This window comes from Lasioglossum baleicum, chromosome 13, assembly GCF_051020765.1.
Source record: "Lasioglossum baleicum chromosome 13, iyLasBale1, whole genome shotgun sequence".
NCBI lineage: Eukaryota > Metazoa > Arthropoda > Insecta > Hymenoptera > Halictidae > Lasioglossum > Lasioglossum baleicum.
The window spans coordinates 12,278,552-12,297,949 of NC_134941.1; the positions used below are offsets into that span (position 1 = coordinate 12,278,552).

The 19,398-nt window shown below is 40.0% G+C and overlaps 1 protein-coding gene across 1 annotated transcript; it reads left to right on the forward strand.

The window, feature by feature from the left end:
- Positions 1 to 5,802: 5,802 nt before the first annotated feature.
- On the forward strand, positions 5,803 to 19,215 carry LOC143215291 (trehalose transporter 1-like protein). The gene is made up of 6 exons (XM_076437313.1): positions 5,803 to 6,345; positions 7,051 to 7,562; positions 8,749 to 8,805; positions 12,472 to 12,607; positions 13,737 to 14,056; positions 15,435 to 19,215. Exons 2-6 carry the CDS (start codon positions 7,500 to 7,502, stop codon positions 16,374 to 16,376), a joined length of 1,518 nt encoding a protein of 505 aa, XP_076293428.1. The 5' UTR covers positions 5,803 to 6,345; positions 7,051 to 7,499; the 3' UTR covers positions 16,377 to 19,215.
- The last annotated feature ends 183 nt before the right edge of the window (positions 19,216 to 19,398 follow it).

Here is a 19,398-nt window from a genome sequence, read left to right on the forward strand (position 1 = left end):
CAATACTCTCTGCCAGTAGCAATTTTGTATACACAGATCGGGCTAGGATTTAATTAGTTACTAACAAGTTTTGATGAAGGATGCTGAGGATGCTGCGGATACTTGTTTCTCCTATGCCTGTAATGTGTTAGACAAGAAGAGGTATAGCGTGCGACGAGGACTGTCATATGCGACATGCCACCAGCTCAGAAATCGCTAATAACTCAGTAATTAGGCAACAAATCTTCACAAAATTAGATTGGGAATGTAGTAAAGCCTTCATTCTAGATTCTTTCAGCGAAAACGTTCATAAATTATGTCCCTGGAATTGGAAAATTCCAGGAAAATTTGTGGTGTTCGGAATAAATTGAGATTATGTCAGGACAAGAGTTCGAACAATCGTTAATCACTGTTTAATTAGAAACAAATTAGAAACAAAAACGTACTGTGAAAGTTGCCAATGGTCCAGTTTACATTCTCCAACCATAAATTGTTATAAATTATTATCGAGAAGCTAGTTATTAACGAATTTTCTGACAGTTTCATGTAATAACATGAAGGAGTAAGTATCAGGGGATTAGCAGCACCTTGAAAGTAGGTAGCACGAGTACATCGCGCTCTGTCCTTGTCCCACTCTCAAGTTCTCCTTGTCTTGCGCATTACGGGCATAGGAGAAACAAGTACCCTCTGCAAAAATTGTTAATAACTAATTAAATACGAGCCAGATCTACACAAAATTGCTACGGAATTGTTGCTAAAGATCTATTATAGCTTCTTCGATCATAAATCTTCACAAATTATGTCTGGAAAGTCAGAAAATAATTTATTTGTAAGATGGTGTCAATATTTTTCAGCTCACTTCTGGACAGAGGTCCGGAAAATTGTTAATAACTATTTAACAACTAACAAAATCCAATCAAAAACTATACGTGAAAGTAGCTGAAGGTTCGTCTCGTATTCTCCAATCCCTAAAGTTCGTAAATTATTGCTGAGAAGCGAGTAATTAATAAATAATGGATTGATTTGATAGATGAGCGAGAGCGGTCTATTGTCTGTCCTCGTCGCTCTCCGTCAATTGCATAAGTCTGTCCTTGTCGGATACACGGATACCTCCTTGCTTAGCATGTGCGCCTACTACTACCAGGAGATTCGAAGCGCCGCAAAAAAGGTGGCACGAGCTTCTTCTATCCTTTTTGCACACTATCGCTGTTCTTGTCTTACACATACGGGAGATTCACAACCCGCCACCATAGATGGCGACACTGTAACAATTAATAACTAATTAATCAGACACAAAATCAATCCCTAAATGCAATAGGAACATTCGTTAAAGATCAGACTATTTTCTCCGACTGTAAATGTCAATATAATTGCTTGTAAATGAAATCAAATTGATAGAAAACTAAAATGAGCTCGTTATTAATGCTGTAATCTTTGTTTCGATGATTCTATAAATTCTTTCGCGTCTGTCTCGCTTTCAGCTGTAGCTTAGGGGATAGGCGTAAGAATGACAGCAATTTTCATATTGCATCGTGTTAGGTATATTATTTATTATATCTCACTCGTGCCACCAACTTTCATGGCGCTGCTGATCCCCTGATACTTACTCCTTCATGTTATTACATGAAACTGTCGGAAAATTCGTTAATAACTATCTCCTCGATAATAATTCATAACAATTTTTGATTGGAGAATGTAGACTGAACCGTTAGAAACTTTCACAGTACATTTTTGTTTTGAATTTGTTTATAGTTAAACAATTCTTTGAGCTCCTGATCAAAAGGACTTATTGTGAATTAAATAAACGCACACTTATTTGACATTTTCTTTACATTTGCATACGTCTACATGTCTACATGTGTGTACAAAACCATTTTTACGATACGTACATAGTCTCCTAAATAATGTAGTCTTTATAGAAACAAATATCAAGTACAACAAACGAAGAACAGAATGAAAACAGAACAATATCGTGCAGATCTCCGGTCGACGCTATTATCGGTGCAGGTTTACAAAGTAGGAAGTGCATAATCGTCGCATCTGCACTTGACGTTTCAAAATAGAATTTGATCGCGAACACCTACGATCGAGTCGATGGAACAACCTGCGTGCAAGACGCCAAGGGCACAGGTGTACCGTTCCGCTTTGTTTCACGATTAATTACAATTTTCAATCATTCATTGCAACAATCATTTAGTCTGATAGAAGCACATTCCATTTGATTCTCTACACTTTTGGAGGAATCGTTTCTGTTTTTCAGGTGTTCCCGTGGATCCTGCAGATCCAGAAAATCCTATGTGGCGTGCAGGTGTAAGGGTACCTAATTAAACCAATGTAATTGAGGAGTAGTCTTGTTTCTCGCCATCAAAGATGTGGGTTTTCAGTAGTCAAAAACGCTAGATGAAAGAGCAGTCTAAGCCGCAATCGCCCTCAAAAATTCTATTTTCACGTTTACGAGGCGTAATTTGCATTATTCGGAAGCATAAAGCTGCGACAACTACCTACATGTCGCAGTAAACGTAAAAATAGAATTTTTAGGGCAATTGCGGCCTAGATTGTCTTTTATCTAGCGCTTTTGACTACTGAGAAATGCATCCCGTACTCTTGCAATCCTGGAAACGAGTATATCCCCCTAAATGCGACTGTTTATGGTGGAGCGGTGACGAGAGAATAGGGGTTCACATAGAAAGAAAAATCACCTCATCCCTCTCCTCAACGCTACGCTCACTACTCCACTGTAACCGTACCGTAAGAGAAATGCAAGGAGAATGCTTTCGCTTACCTTCACGCCTTTCTCCGCGATTCCGTAACGGAGCGAAAGTAAAGCCGTGGGCTCGCGCGTTCTCTCTATGACGGCCAGCCAGCAATTATCGTTCCTCCTGGGCGGTTGGTTTTCATCTCCCGAAACACGTTCTCGTTTCAAGGCCAAGGACACACCCGAGTAGTAGAGGGAGGTCAGTGTTCGGCGCTGTCGATCTTCCTTCGCGTTGCCCGCATTGATACCCTAATGACAGCCACCGCAGAAATGAAATCCGACCATCGTGGGGTCCCATTCAATCACCTTCAACCCTCTGAACAACAAAACCTCGCCATCTACCGCATATACTCAACAATTGCGCATTCGCCTTCCTCTTCACACTAACACCCTCACCCGTTTCTTCTCTTTTCCTTAAAACACTTTTCTATATTTTTACAAATAAATTCGTTACCCTTTCTGACAATAATGTACAGCCGTGCTGGGCACGGTTGGGACTAGAGCTGTTGGTTTCCTTCGAAGGTCGAAGATTTTGAAGCTTCAGAGCTTCGAAGGCGGTGAGTAGACTGTGGATTTTTATGCAAAATAAAAATTGTCTGTGCCATTTGCAAGAGACTGGAGCCAGATAAACGTTTAATTCTTACTTTAATCGTTTTAACAAGCTGAAAACATTAGATTTGCATTATTAGGACATTGTAACTTTTTCACTGTTTTAAATGGCACCTACTCGTTTTTCCCATAAATGCATAAAATCCGCAGTCTAGTGATGAGAATCGAATTTTCGGAGCTTCGAAATACGAACCTCCGTAGTAAATTATCAGGGGATTAAAAGAAACGGAGTTATATTTGATACAATTAGAACACACACTCCTACATTTCGAAAAAAATACGCCAGCATAGCTAAAAGATTGATTAAGTTACAACTTCATACGATTCGAAGGCTTCGAAACTTCGTGCACTTCGAAGTTCCCTTCGTTCTTTCGAATCCTTCGAAGCTTCGGAAAAGTAACAGCCATAAACAGTGCCTCCTTTTCCCCTTCAACTATCCCATTCCAGCGCCATGAGCATAATTCAACATTCTACACTAAGACCGTAGATGATCACGTATTAGTATGATCATCAGAGAAAGGGTAAAATGTATTCCCCTCGATTTCCCCGATCTGGCGGCACTGGCCCTAGTTTGGGACCCCTCAAACGCTTGCTTCCCCCACCAACGTTTCTTCCGTGAAGAGCGCACTTTCCTGTTTCCTGTTTTCGTCGTCCCACCATTACAGCGCTTACTGGAAGGGGACAGTGAGTCCTCGCTACGGTGGTGGGGACGATTTTGTCTCAATTGAGACAAATATGCCCAGCATTGATGTACAGCAATTGGGATTATTACAGCAGAAACGTCCTCCTCTTCTTTAAATCCATCGATCAAATTACATGTCTAAATATATTACAAGCAAGTGTAAACCATGTAGTCGCTAATGATCTCGCTGTTAATGCGACCACTGAAATAAACTGCAAATATATAAATAAATAACTCAAGATCTAATTAAGGATCAATGCGAAATGACGTAGAACTTTCGTGGAAATAAACTGATTTATGCCGGCTGACTGTCACCGAGCAATTATTCAATTGGAGCCGAGCGTGGCTCTCGTTTTAGTTAATTAAACCGTATTGTTCCATCTGCCCCTGGACAAGATCGCAGAGTTGAAATCAAATTGCGAATTCAACGGAACGATGACCGATGCACGATCAAACAGTTTCATTAACAACATCTTGAGATCTTCTTTTTCAGTCAATGTATCATCTTCTTTTAACATTGTTTAACGTACGATTATTAAAATACGAAGGTGATCTCATACGGTGCAAGATCTACATTTTAATCTCGCCACTGTTTAATGCTAAATATATATTAATTATTTTCAAGGCTGCATAGAGGCTTGTTCAAATCGAAACGAATGGACAGTGTGCAGGAAGTTTCTAAAATAGCTCGTCACAGCTAAGAAAAGAAGTGATTCGAGAGATGATTAATGTATTTACATCTTCATCATTTTAATCCAACGCGATTCAACACACACACACACGTGCTACTGATCCCCAAAAGACACCGACCAGACACTATCCTATGACATATGACTCAAGGTCTGTTCGCATAAATACGATAATCCTCACTGATGCAACACTTGCTTCCGGTAGTGACGAGTCAGAGTGCATCGTCAGACAATTGTCCCTCAAAAAGTGGCTTAAACGTCTCGCAGGAACAAAGAACTCTTGAAAAATCGCAGAAACAATGAAAATGTCTGACAATGCAGTTGAATATTCTTATAAAATAAATAAAAAAAAATGTATACAGTAGCATCGACAATGAAAATATTTAGCATCCATTCCACCAAAGCCTCCTACGAAAATAGAAATCACTGCAGGACTCGTTTCCAAGATTGCAAGGGTGCGGGATTCGCCTTCTCATTTCTCGATAATTCAAACACGGGAGTTTTCACAAGTCAAAAACGCTAGATATAAGATCGATCTAGGGCGCTATCTGCCTCAAAAGTCCTATTTTTCCGTTTGCGGACTAGTGAAAAACCCCGTGTTTGTATTAGGCTACCTCAAAAGTAGTTTCGTTTACGGAGCGTAATTTGCATTATTCGGAAGCATACGACTGCGAATTTAGCTACGAAAATAGCTGAATAATGCAAATTACGCCTCGTAAACGAAAAAATAGGACTTTTGAGGCAGATAGCGCCCCAGATCGATCTTTCATCTAGCGCTTTTGACTAGTGAAAACCACCGTGTTTGAATTATCGAGAAATGAGAAGCCGAATGGCCCTTGCAATCCTGGAAACGTGTCTACCCCTAATTTCCTGGGATTTCCTAAAGGTGCGGTGCGAGCCTGGGTCTCGCGGGTATTCCCAATTTGGCAGCCATATTGAAAGGGACCTTTATTGTATAAATGCCCTGTAAATGTCTCTCTACCTTTCTAACCAGCGACTTGAAGACCAGTTAGTCGCTTTTACGCAGCAGTGTACGATCGACGTCTGCGAGGTTCCCCGAGCAAAACTATCAAAACATCCGAAAGCTTATGATCTCTCGCATAATCGCGAGATTAGATTCTCGAAAACGTCACCGGCGGCGTTGTCTGTCGACACAATTAGTCGAAACCTCGCGATTGGTCTCGATCCACGATCGATTCGCGTTTCCCGTGGATCTGCCGCGTTCGTCCGCGGAATATCGGATGCGAATGGTCCCCGATACGATCGGCAACAAGCGCCGGCCGTGGTAGATAAAACCGGACTTGCATTCAGTGAGTAACGAGTCTCCGAGTGGCAGTTCTGCCGGCTGCACAGCACACCGAGTGCACCTTTTACCGTCGAAACTGGACCAACCGGGAGATCGTTCGTCGACGGTGCACCTTAGAAAAACGAAACCCTGCTGAAACATATTGTTCTCGTTGTTACGAAACGATAATTGGGGAGTCGAAATTGTCGCGTGGATTTTTCGGTCAACGACTCCGCCAGTGGTTTTCACTTGCGAAATCGAAGGCGTCACGATCCATGGAGATTGATAGAGAGATCGTTGAGCTCAGACGAGTTCCAGAGGAACATTCGGAAGGAGTATATGGACCGTGAGTGATTCGTTTTCTAATTATTGAAAGAATTTTCGCAGTGAAGTGGCAAAGTAATTGGTGGAAGTTGAGAATTATGTAAAGTGATCGTTAGACTGCGGATGTTTATGCAATTATAGCTTTTGAACATTTTTAAGAAATGCTGGGATATGAAATATGACAGAATTTAGTACGATTTTAATTTATTTTAAAAAGGCTACTACCACGGGGAATAAGATACTATTCTGCTCCACTTTCTTCAAATTCGTCTACAAAAATTGTATAACACATCGTAAATGTTTCACTTATTCAATTTTTGCAACTGCATTAAACATAACTATAACTGAACTGTGGAACGAAAGAATTCAATGCTAGGTCAGAAACAATTTCAGCAATTATTCAGATCGGTACGATGAATTTCAACGCGGAATTTTATGCAAAATAAAAATTGTCCGCATCGATTGCAAAAAATCGAAACTAGATTGAATGTTATTTCTTCCCTTAATGATTTTAATAGAGGAGAAATATTGACATCTTCGATTAGTAAAGTTCTCCAACAATTCTGAATTTCATCTACTCCATTTTACTATAAATGCATAACAATTCGCTGTCTATTAGAAGTCATTATGATGATTTTCAGTGACTTCGTCCGGTTAGGAGATAGAAGTACGACTTGAAGGATGGATACGATGTATTGTACAGGATTCTAACGCATTCTTTTCGCAGATTCCTGGGAGACAGTGCTTCAGGAGTCTCCGTATCAGTTTGAGAGCAGTCTGGCCTTCATAAATGATCACTGGCCGATCTGGAAAAAGATTTTGTTCGGTCACTTCAGTGAATACATGCTGACCGTGTTCTTGTTCGGCTTGTGGGAGATACTGCAGTGGGAGGAACTCGATGCACTCTGAAAAGTGAAAGAAACATTTATCAAGCGAGTGGTATTAACGCCGGTGACAGGAAACAAAACGGGAAAAAATAACACGCTAGGCTGGATTAGGCCTTATCGCGGCGCGGGAAAAATTCGAGGAAAGGGCGAGACGCACGCCGTCGAGTACTCGATCGAAACTGGTGTTCAGACTATAAAAGAAACAGAGATAAAAGCTGGAGCGATAACTCGATCACCAATTGTCCGAATACTCTGACGCGTGCTCAGAAAATTCCACCGAGGATTTAAGATGAGCATCGTACAGGGAATGAACAAGGCGAACGGGCACGCGGAGAACCATCCCGACACCAAGGTAACTCATTATCAAATACTCCCACCTGTTGAAAAATCAGCGGCACTCGTGGCTTTATCATCGTAGCCCTAATCCGTTTATTATGGAATTTTGTGGCGCTGCGGACATGATCAACCATGAATGTGAACGATAAGTCGACTTGAAATGACAGTGATAAATTATTCTGCTTCTGCACTATTTAATGAGTAGACTGCGGATCTTTACGCAAAATAAATGTTCGTGTTGATTGCAGGACACAGGAGCTAAATAAAAATTGTATTTTTAATTATCCTATTAAGCCGAAACGAATACATTGATGTCCATGATTATTTTTAACATTTTTAACATTATGACAAAAATGGATACGTATAATTTAAAACAGTGGAGGTATTAAAAAGATTTACAGCCATAAAGTATTAGTTTCACAGTAACATGATAATCAAGAAAAGAATGAAATTTTTATTTGGCTCCTGTGTCTCGCAATCAATGCAAACATTTTTTATTTTGCATAAAGATCCGCAGTCTAGTCATGAATACTTCAAATCCGCAGTCTAGTCATAAATGCTTCAAATCCGCAGTCTATTAATGAAAGACAAACATGTTTGCAGAGACTGTTTGTGCAGATAATTATGAAAGTGGTCTAAGTGAAAATGTAGAATTCATTTCGTGTTAATATCAAACAAGAAATAATATATGACTTAGATCGCTTTCATAATTACGAGCATATTTGTGTTCTGCTAGACCCGGATTCATTAGAAATGTGTTAGTATCTTCTTCCGCGTGATAGATTTCTAGAAACTCGCACGACACGTCTAACAAGTTGACAGAAGCCACTGTAGATCGTTCTACGAGGACGGGGATTGGATGAGAACGTAGAACATGTTTTGTCAAGAGACAGTGACTCATTTCTCCGCGTATTTTGACATTCACATTCGGTTGCTTATCTCAGTTGTTTTCTGTTCTGAAATTCAGTCTCGAGACGACGGCGAAAAGGCTGTGCAATTGTTTTCTGCTTGGGTATCCGGGAGCACGTGGTCCAGCTATTAGGAAACCTCGTGGATCGTTATCGCGGTTTTTAACTCCGAACGCTAAAAAGACATCGCGCGGTTTCGCAAGAAGTTATCGTCGAGGAAATGAGAACGAACTCCCAGCGATACATAGTATTATCGATTAATTTCAACTGCGTTTTTTCAATGTTAATTCACAGATGGAGCTCGATGTGGAGGAGCGGAAGCGGCGCGAGAAGAAAGGAGTCACCTATCAGGTAAAAAGAAACGACAATTGTGCCCATAATTATGAAAGTGGTCTCAGTGAAAATTTTTAAAAAATGAGTTTATGAACAAACAAGAAATATATCATTTAGATCAGTTTCATAATTTTGACCACAATTATCAAAATGTGATCCCACGCGACTTCAAAGTCCCTATATTCTGGTTAGACACTTGTTCAAACGCTGCACTGTATTTTCGTTCGTCGTTAGCTGGTGAACGTTAACAGCTGTTAGATATTATGTATTAGGTGACAATGGGTTATCTATAACTTCGAGCACAAAACACTTGGTTGAAACGTTCATTTTTGCGAATGAGAACCCAATAAATTATGATTTCTCTGTCGTGGAAGCGATTGAATTAATATCGGCTCGCGATATTGTTACTGTAAATAGCTGTGAACTTTGACTGTTTCACAATTCGATGCTCGTAGAAATCTCGAGTCTCCAATTTGTTTCGAGGGAATCGTTATTTACATTCGTTAATGTAAAGAAACAAATGATTCAGTTAGCAGGTGCATAAATTCCGCACACGCTGTCCCACTTGCATGAGAAATCCGCGGAACGGTAATTCTGAATCCAGCGATAATCGGCCACCAGAGATACACTAACATGCATCACTGACTCAACACAATTTAAATCAGAATAACTTTTTTATGAATGGACCAAACGACTTCAATTTCTCTGTAAGGCTGGAAGAATTAGTTTAGTAAATGACGTCTAAGAAATATTAGGTTGGGGAAAAGAAATCCATTATTTTTACGTTATCTCAAGCGGAAAAATGATGGATTTCTTTTTCCCTAACCTAATATTTTGAAAAAATTTTACTGCTTTTTTAGCTGGGCCAATAACGAAAATTTAAAAGATCGTATAAATGATATACGCTCTGAAAATTTCATTGAAATTGGTTAATTGGTTTACGAGTTATAATCGATCGAAAATGGTAAAAATTGCAATTTCGCCAGGTTTTCAAGATTTACCACTTTTGATTGTTTATAACTCGTAAACCAGTCAACCAATTTCAATGAAATTTTCAGAGCCTATATTATTTATACGATCTTTTAAATTTTCGTTATTGGCTCAGCTAAAAAGGTAGTAAAAATCAATTTTTACAATTGTTTCCCGCAATTCCGATCAAATGCATTTTCTCAAAATATTTTTTGGACGTCATTTACTAAACTAATTCTTCTAGCCTGACAGAGAAATTGAAGTCGTTTGGTCCATACATAAAAAAGTTATTCTGATTTAAAGTGTGTTGAATCAGTTATGCTCGTTAGTGTAAATATTGTTCAAAGGATTCTCTCGGAGCCGACCGAAGAATCTCAAGCATTCTAATCGTACGATCATAGACTGTTCGAGTGGTGAGGGCGAGTTGTTTCAGACCATACTTAAGATAGCGTCACGATCTAGGTATTGTCGACGATCGGGAACGAGGATCGAGCTGTCTCTTACGTAAAAAAAACCAGAAGAAAGAATCTAATGACTGGTCGGTTATGTGGTCAATAAATTACACATACGAGACGCTTAATTCCTGCCACTAATCACGCGTAATGCTTCTTCCCTGCTCGTATCATTTGCATAATGACGGCGTTTGATCGCTGTCTTTGTTTCTCGAAAATCGTTGGCGGCGTCCTGGATCGATTCCCGATGTCGTGATAAACCGAGAGAAATGGAAGGGGGTAGACTCTCTCTTCATTAATTAATTAAATGAAATAATGTACCAGGTGTTGGGAGTTTCGAACAAAAGCCAAGAACTGAATATAGATAAATTATTCAAGGCTGAATTTCGATATGATGTTAGACAAAGGAATTCAGCTTCTTGTCTCCAGAGATTAATACGGATTCCCGAGGAGCGATAAAGAGGTATTAGTGGAAGATAACGAGAGAAATGTGCGGTGAATTGCAGAGATAGAGGCCGGTCACGGTCTTATTAGAAAGATTTGCGTAACTCGAAACACACCGTGTGATATTATCGAACGCTTAACGCAGCTTTACGTAAACCGCTCGGTGACACTTCAAGGCTTAATTTAATTATTCCTCGAGCGTGTTGCTCGTCTTCTCGGGCCGAGGATCGATCCTCCAAAACCGGTTTCGATATTGGTCAAAGAAGAGGAGGCCTAACGTTAGGCAGAGAGGGTTGTTCGGGGGAAAAAGTCACTTGGATTGATTGAACGCCAGTCCTTTCTATTCGTTCGTTTTTTTTCTCTACCGAAGTATCATTGAAGAATCCTGTGGTTCTTTCGCGTTCCTTGTACCTTGTTCTCTCGTAACTTGGAGGACAATTGTGCACGTAATTATGGAAGCGGTCTAAGTGTCGTACACATATTTCTTGTTTTGAGATATTTCAAGGAGAAGGATATCCATTTTTCCTATTTCAAGGAGAAGGATATTCATTTTTCCTATTTCAAGGAAAAGGATATTCATTTTTCCTATTTCAAGGAAAAGAATATTCGTTTTTCCTATTTCAAGGAGAAGGATATTCGTTTTTCCTATTTCAAGGAAAAGGATATCCAGTTTTCCTATTTCAAGGAAGAGGATATTCATATTTCCTATTTCAAGGAAAGGGATATTCATATTTTTCCTATTTCAGGAAAAGGATATTCATTTTTCCTATTTCAACGAAAAGGATATTCATTTTTCCTATTTCAAGGAAAAGGATATTTATTTTTCCTACTTCAAGGAAAAGGAATTCACTTAGTTTAAAATAATGTTTTCATAATTACGGGCGCAATTATCAACTGTAATAATTCGGAGTCGTTCAGCAGCTAAAAAACACGAACTCCAATGATCATTTTAATGATAATATCTGACCCATTAACGCTCGGTTACCGCAATCAGCAACATTGTTTAAAATCGAGATTGCTATCTGGTTCAACTTCACTCCGAGAGAAAATCGCGAGCGATCGAACTACAGATACGAATCGCACAGTGGATCGAAAGGTGTTCAAAAAAATTTCCGCTCGTAATTCATCGGATCCAGGATTCTCTCAATTTTTCTAGCACAAAAGACGACTCATCGAAGCTAAGTGCGCCCCTTTGTTCGTAATCGTCTCGCGAGCGCGTCTCTGTTGATTTCTCAACGGTCGATCGCTGATTAACAATTATAATGACGATAATTGCTGGTTCGGAGGCGGATTCTCGAGGGTTACGAGAGACCGAGGAGCTTTATGTAACATGGAAATGTCAACGCGTTGCGCGAGTACCTGAAGAGCTTACGACAACTTAACCTCAAGGTTCCCCATACGAATAAATTACTATAGAAGTTCGTTTCTGAATTCAAGCTCTTCCCGCGATCATCGTAAAAAATCGTCGTACAAAGTGACCGCACTCCGATGATTTATGCCATCGCATTGTTGACAGACCTTCGGCTGGTTATCGCCACAATCGAGGAACAACCAATGATTTTATCGCGTTAAGTAACTGACGTGATAAGAGATGATCATCTTAAGTAATGTTTCCAGAGGGAAATGGGTTGAGTCTTTTTCGCGTTGATTGCACAGTGTTTAAGCAGGCAATTAAGATTTACAGTGAATTTGCGTTTATAGACTGCGATTAGTGCAATTATCACTTTGTTTCGAGGAAGAATTTCGTTGTGAAGTGATTCGAGACTACGAACACGACATTATACAAAATTCGGAGAAATTAATATGTGCTTTCTTGCAGATACTCATGGCAATTTGCGTAAACACCTCCGTGCTGGGACCTTCTATGGCGTTCGGTTACAGTGCTGTGGCGCTTGGACCACTCCAAGAGTCCACGAGCGATGTGAAAGTGAATAGTGTACAAGCTAATTGGATAGGTGAGTGCTGTTTATTATTTTAAATCTTGAATTCATTCATGAAAGTGGAAATCCCACCTGCATTTTTACCGAGAAAATATTTTAAAATATTATTTCAGATTATTAAAACAGAAATATTTTATTTTGTGGATGAAATTGTTAAAATAGAAATATTTTATTTCGAGGTTCAGATTGTTCAAATAGAAGTATTTTATTTCGAGGTTCAGATTGTTCAAATAGAAATATTTCATTTCGAGGTTCAGATTGTTCAAATAAAATACTATTTTCTTCAAGGAAAATAAAATCTAAAATATTAAATAAATAGTATTTCAAATATTTTTTCGCCAAATAATGTCCACCTCTGGCTAGAATTTAAACCCTCGCCTGACAGTGCACTCTCGCGAATTCATGCAAGTGGAAATTCCACTGCATTCTTACCGAGAGTTTCAGAATTCTTGATTTCACCCTTGTGGTGCTGTTGGAAATCTGTTAAGAACTTGACTGTCAAGAATTATGAGATGATCGTAGATAATGATGAAAAACATACGCGTGGAAAACCACGCGCGACAGAAGTGAAACTTCTAGCAGTCTAGTAATGTTTAGAAGTAAATTAAGATTGGAAATGGTGAATAATCCTAATGAAGCGACAATAAGACCAGGAACAACTCTCGATGCAGTATTTGCAAGACGTTTAGACAAAATTGAGTCAAGAATATTTATATCATATTTTAGCTATCACAAGCCAATTGTTTCAATGATAGAATCATAGAAAATCATGCAACATGGAAGAAAATAATGAACGATCAAAATTTGCGACGCAAAGAAGGAGAGCGTATGGGGAATGCCATGAACTATGTCTCTTTCTTTGGAAAGGGAATGTAGCTAAGGCTTCATTATACATTCTACAATCTTAGAAGTTCACCAATGAAGTCTTTAAAGTTAGTAAATTAATTATGAAAATGTTGCTTGTCAAACTAATCGAGATTATTCGCGAAATTTCGTCACTTTCGTAACGCTAGAAAATTGTAGCCCCCTCAGCAAAGAAGTTTCACTTCAAAAAGATAAAAGAATGATATCTAGGCTATTGACATGGGAGATGACGGAGAGGACAATTTACCGTGCGACTGACAGTGCAATTATTCGTTCACAGCGACCGTGACAGCGCTGGGAATTCCTCTGGGCTGCATTCTCTCCAGTTACACGATGAGACGCGGAAGGAAACTGAGTCTGCTGATAACGTCCGTTCTCTCACTTGCCGGCTGGCTCGTCATATACTTCGCCGGAACGTACGAGCAGATCCTCGTTGGCAGAATAATTTCCGGTATCGCGACCGGTTCCGCCTCGGTACCGGCCACTGTCTACTGCGCGGAAGTCGCCTCGCCGGCTTGGAGACCCACCATGGTCACTTGGGCCAGCATATCTATCGCTATCGGGGTCCTCATTGTCTATGTCTTCGGCTATATCTTCAAGGTAAAGAGAACAAGCTGAGAACAAGCTGAGAACAAGCTGAGAACACTTCGAACACTCAAATTTAACCCTTAGCACTCGAATGGTGATTCCGAGGCGCAGCTACAAAATTTCTGGGGTAAACTTTACTTTACCGGACTCAAAATTTGTGCCTTTCTCCAATAAATTATAGTAGATGTGTTTGTGATTTGCAGCCGGGGCGGCAAATTTCGAAGTTTCGATCCTGTAGGATGAATGGTTCAAGAGTTATGCTTGCTTAAAGTTTAGCAATCTGCAGTGTTTTTGACAGGTAAGGCCGCCGCCATATTGGTTTGTAGTGACGGTCGCGCGCCGCTTATCGAGCAGAATAATTAGTTGATTGGTGATTAGGTCGGGGATGGGGCGGGAAGGACCGGCGGTTCTTCACTATAAACTAATATGGCGGCGCTCTTATTTGTCAAAAATACTGCAGATTGCTCAACTTTAAGCAAGCATAACTCCTGAACCATTGATCCTACAGGATTGAGACTTCGATCTGCAGTCGCCCCGGGTACAAAACAACTGGATTACATACCAAATACATAGTACTTTATAGGAGAAAGGCACAAATTTTGAGCCCGGCAAGTAAAGAGCAGCCAATTCCTGTACCATTATTTACAATATCCAATCAATTACTAAACATTTAGATATCGTATGAGGTATTACACCAATTTCATAACCAAAAGTTTCAAAAATCATAGGGAATGGAAATATTCTAGGTTGGCACTAGACTGTGGATCTTCATGCAAAATAAAAATGGTTTGCAACGATTGCGGGTAGTATGAGTTAAATAAGAATTGATTTCATCGCCTAATAAATTTTTTCCATTGAAAACATTATAACGATATTCGTAGATTTGTCTAATCTTTTACCGTTCTACATTTCACCCAATTCTTTGATAAACGCATAAAAATTCGCAGTCTACTCCGAAGAAATGTTTAATTACCAAGTTAAAATATATTTCAATTTCATAACCAAAAGTTTCAAAAATCATAGGGAATGGAAATATTCTAGGTCGGCACTAGATTGTGGATCTTCATTCAAAATAAAAATGGTTTGCAACGATTGCGGGTAGTAGGAGTTAAATAAGAATTGATTTCATCGCCTAATAGATTTTTTCCATTGAAAACATTATAACAATATTCCTAGATTTGTCTAATCTTTTACCGTTCTACATTTCACCCAATTCTTTGATAAACGCATAAAAATTCGCAGTCTACTCCGAAGAAATGTTTAATTCCCAAGTTAAAATATCTCCGAGTGCAAAGGGTTAAGGGGTCAGACTCGAAAATCCGTACCCACCGGGTTTAATTACGATCTGCGAACTAGCATGATTGACGATACTTTTTTTTCTGCGGCAAAGGACAACTGGCGACTGGTGGCTCTGATGTGCGCCCTGTTTCCTTTGGTCTCGGCGGCGGTGACCTTGGTCGTCGTCCCAGAAACCCCGATCTGGTTGCGGGACCGAGGTCGTCTAGACGAGGCGCTCGAGACCCTGAAGAGATTCCGCGGCATTCCAAAAAACGCGTCTCCCACGTCGGACCAACAGCAGGAGCTACGGCAACGTTCGCAGAACAAGAAGCAGAACCTGATGAAGCACCTGTTGAAAAGGAACGCGGTGGTGCCGTTCGCGATCATGCTCGCCTACTTCTTCTTCCAGCAGTTCTCCGGTATCTTCGTCGTGGTATACTACGCGGTGGACATCATAAAGAGTGCCGGGATCACGATAGATTCTTACTTAGGCGCGGTTCTGATAGGACTCACCAGATTGGTAGGCACTGTACTGGTCGCTGCAGTGTCTGGAAGGTTCGGACGAAGAATTCCTTCGATCATTTCCGGTTCCGCGATGACGATCTTCATGGCGATTCTCTCTATCTATTTGATACTTGAAGACAGAGGTTACGTCGTCAATGATAGAGGCCTGATCCCTGTCGTCTGTGTATTGGGATACATTTTTGCTAGCACTCTAGGCTTCTTGGTTGTCCCGTTCGCCATGTTAGGCGAGATTTACCCTGCCGAAGTCAAAGAAGTACTCACAGGACTCACGTCTTGCATCGGATACATCTTCAGCTCTATCACCGTGAAGACTTACCCGGATATGGTTGCCTGCATGGGTAGACACGGGGTTTTCGTGTTCTTCACCGTGATGTCCCTTGCTGGGACACTGTTTGTGCAATTCTTCCTGCCGGAAACCAAGGGAAAGACCTTGGCGGAGATCGAGGAGATGTACAGGAGGAAGAAGGAGCCTCCGACTGCTGAAGAGAAGCCGATGGTCGACCTCAAAGATGTTTCTTCGGGAGTTTAGCTTACGATTCACCTGGAAGAGAAAATTTAGGTGCTGTAAATACTGTTCCAAAGAGTTCGGAGTTGAGGATCTATGGATTTTGAGGTACCGAATTTTGGAGATTGTTCAGAGAGGCGAGACATTGAGTGACTGATTTTTCTTGTCTCCTCTCGTTGACGTTTCTGGACGGCCATCTGGAAAAACGAGCGACGCATTTTTAATTACTGCCGGTGTTCGATCTAGTCCGGGATTTATCGAGTGATCGATTATTTTTTCTTGTACATAGAGTTGCGAACAAAGGCGTCAGCGCAGTTACGATTCTGTGAATGTTTTTATTGTTTTGCATTTAATGTTCATTTTCTGTTCGTTTATGTACCTGTATAATCGAAAGCTGTGTACTTTAATGTGCTCACGCTTTTGTTCACGATTGTGCTAATGCTTGTGTTCATACATTGTTTTACTAGAGGTTATCGATTAGGATTTTTATACCGACGACGAAACGTTATGCCGGGCATGTTTGTAATATGTTTTCGTTTGTAAATAAATTATTGAGATTTATTTTGTTGACTGCCAGTAACTGTTAACGTAACATTCGCTCGTTCATCAGTACATTTTGTTCATGACAAAAATGATCCTGCTGCAATCTTGACCATTTTTGTACTCGTCTTTTGTCAATTAAAAATTGTCAGCTCCTTTTTATGTTTTGCTTTTGCACATCTCACTTTCTCATTCTTGTCATGAATGCATAAAATTCGCAGCACAGTTATCAGAGTGCATGTGTACAGTCTGAATGGCAGACGTTAAGCTGTTTGATAAGAAGGCGAGTGTACGATAAAAGTGTTGTAACGTTTATCAGAAGCGGGAATTTTTCCGCTTTTCCGTTAACTTCTGCGGGAACACTGACACAAATGTCTACGTTCAATTTCCCTTTAAAATAAAAATTCTTCTCGGTAAAAAACAATTCAAAGAATTATTCACTACAGCATCTTTCGACAATAGAAATAAGGAAACTCGTCGTGACATCGATCAGAAACACGATCGACAAAGAGAGACGGGAAAAAGAAGAAGGATTAAATCCTCGAGCGTAAAAGCGACGAGTGTTTCAGTGTTCACTTTTATTATTAAAATCTTAAATAATAAATTAACAAATGTCGTAACAATCACGATAATTAAATAACAAACATAAAATAACGTACATGGACATGAGAAGCGTGAAAATAAAAAGATGGGGGATGGAGAACGTGATGATACATCTAACTACCGATAATAGTGATGATAATAGTAGTAAGCGATAATAATGACAATAATAATAATAATAATATTAATAATAATATAATATAATAATAACATAAAAATAAGAACCGTTGCTCAATAGCAGAAATAAATTATAATCCGCGAGCGTGGCCCGCGAACAGACGATGTTTCTCTTTGAGAAAGATCGTTCAGTCGTGTAATAATCGATTATTACAGTATACATATAATATATATATATCCATTTCTCGTTTCACACGAACTCGTTCGTTCTCTGTGATTTTCTGCGATCGTTGGTGCGATCATTTTCAAACGATCATCGCACACAACGATGCAGAAGGAGAGCGAAAGAAAAGGAGGTGAAGGAGCAAAGGGAAACTCGAAGAAAACAATAAAAAGAGATAAAAAAGGTTAACGGAGGGGAAGAAAGAGAGAAAGAAGAAGGGAACGGCGTCGAGGGTGCCGTCGAGAAACGAGATTAACAAAAATTATTACGTTGTACGCTTCGGTGCGACGTTCCCGTTTTAAAACTGTTTCCAGCGATACGATGGACCGACGGTCGACCGTTCACCCAGCATTTCCCATAATCTCGTGGTCTGGTTACCGCGCGGGAACCGTGGACTGTTCACTTTCGATAGACGCATAAATCCTTAACAAATTCGGTCAACACTTTGGTCGTCGTTCGCGTTTCATTAACCCTTTGCACTCGGAGCTACTTTAACTGGAAAATTCAACATTTCTTCCTGGCTAGAATATTTCCCTATGATTTCTGAAATTTTACTCATACAATATTTAAATGTTTAGTAATTGACTAGATACCGATGTATTTATGTAAACAACATTTTAAATAATGGTGCAGCAATTTTGTAAAAGATGCAAGATATTGTAAATCGAATTAGCAACTCTAATGTCCCTTTTAAAAGGACACGAAAATGAGAATTAGGGATTTTATATGCATTTAAAATGTAAAAATTATCAACAGAAGAGCTGAATTCATATTTCATTCATAGAAATAGTCTAGCAATTATTCATTGTCAAGTGCAAAGGGTTAATACAAAATAGAGTGAAATTGAACTGGCCACGGTTCCCACAGAGATCATCGCGATTCGACAACAAAGTTCTCGATACAGATATCGCGGGGATCGATGCTGGATCAACGGGGGCGGCTGCTCGAGTATTCGAAATACACCGCGAATGATTCACACAACTCGACCACCTTTAATTTCTCGCGATCGATGTTCTTTGCCTCGTCTCTCTAGTTCTCACCTTACGAATCGTCGTCGAAGCCAGTCGGTACGTGATCTGGTCGTCAACTCAAGATTCGTCGGTCTCAGCGATCTCTAGATCCTGATAGAAACCGTGAATCATCGGTCTATTCAGTGTGCCTTTTCCCAACCAGTATAACAAGACCGAAATCTTACAAAATTATCGAATAACGAGTCAGACAAATAAAGTTTTCTGAAAAGAAGGAATACAATTTAACTTGCGTGTTCCTTGGAATCGATTAAAAGATTATTTTGCATAAAAATTCTGCAGTCTACTCGCGAGACCAGCTGATAAGACTACAAAGAAGAACAATAAAAAACGTCTGATCGCGCCAGATGCGAGGGAAGCGATAGTCCGAGGGGTTCGGGATCGTTCAAAACGTTTTCCACGGCGAACTCAACGTCCGTCTGCTTCCGTCGTGGGATTTGATCCGTTCCTCGAAGAGGAGCAAACGGACACGCTCGTCCGACTGGCCTGCGAGTCGAGTCGAAACAAGAAGAGACGAGACGAGACGAGACAGGATGAG

Excerpts from the sequence above, each read along its gene's own strand:
- LOC143215291 (XM_076437313.1), top strand. The coding sequence starts at position 7,500 with ATGAGCATCGTACAGGGAATGAACAAGGCGAACGGGCACGCGGAGAAC. Across the intron at positions 8,806-12,471 it reads AGAAAGGAGTCACCTATCAG|ATACTCATGGCAATTTGCGT; the intron begins GTAAAAAGAAAC and ends GCTTTCTTGCAG. Across the intron at positions 12,608-13,736 it reads TGTACAAGCTAATTGGATAG|CGACCGTGACAGCGCTGGGA; the intron begins GTGAGTGCTGTT and ends ATTCGTTCACAG.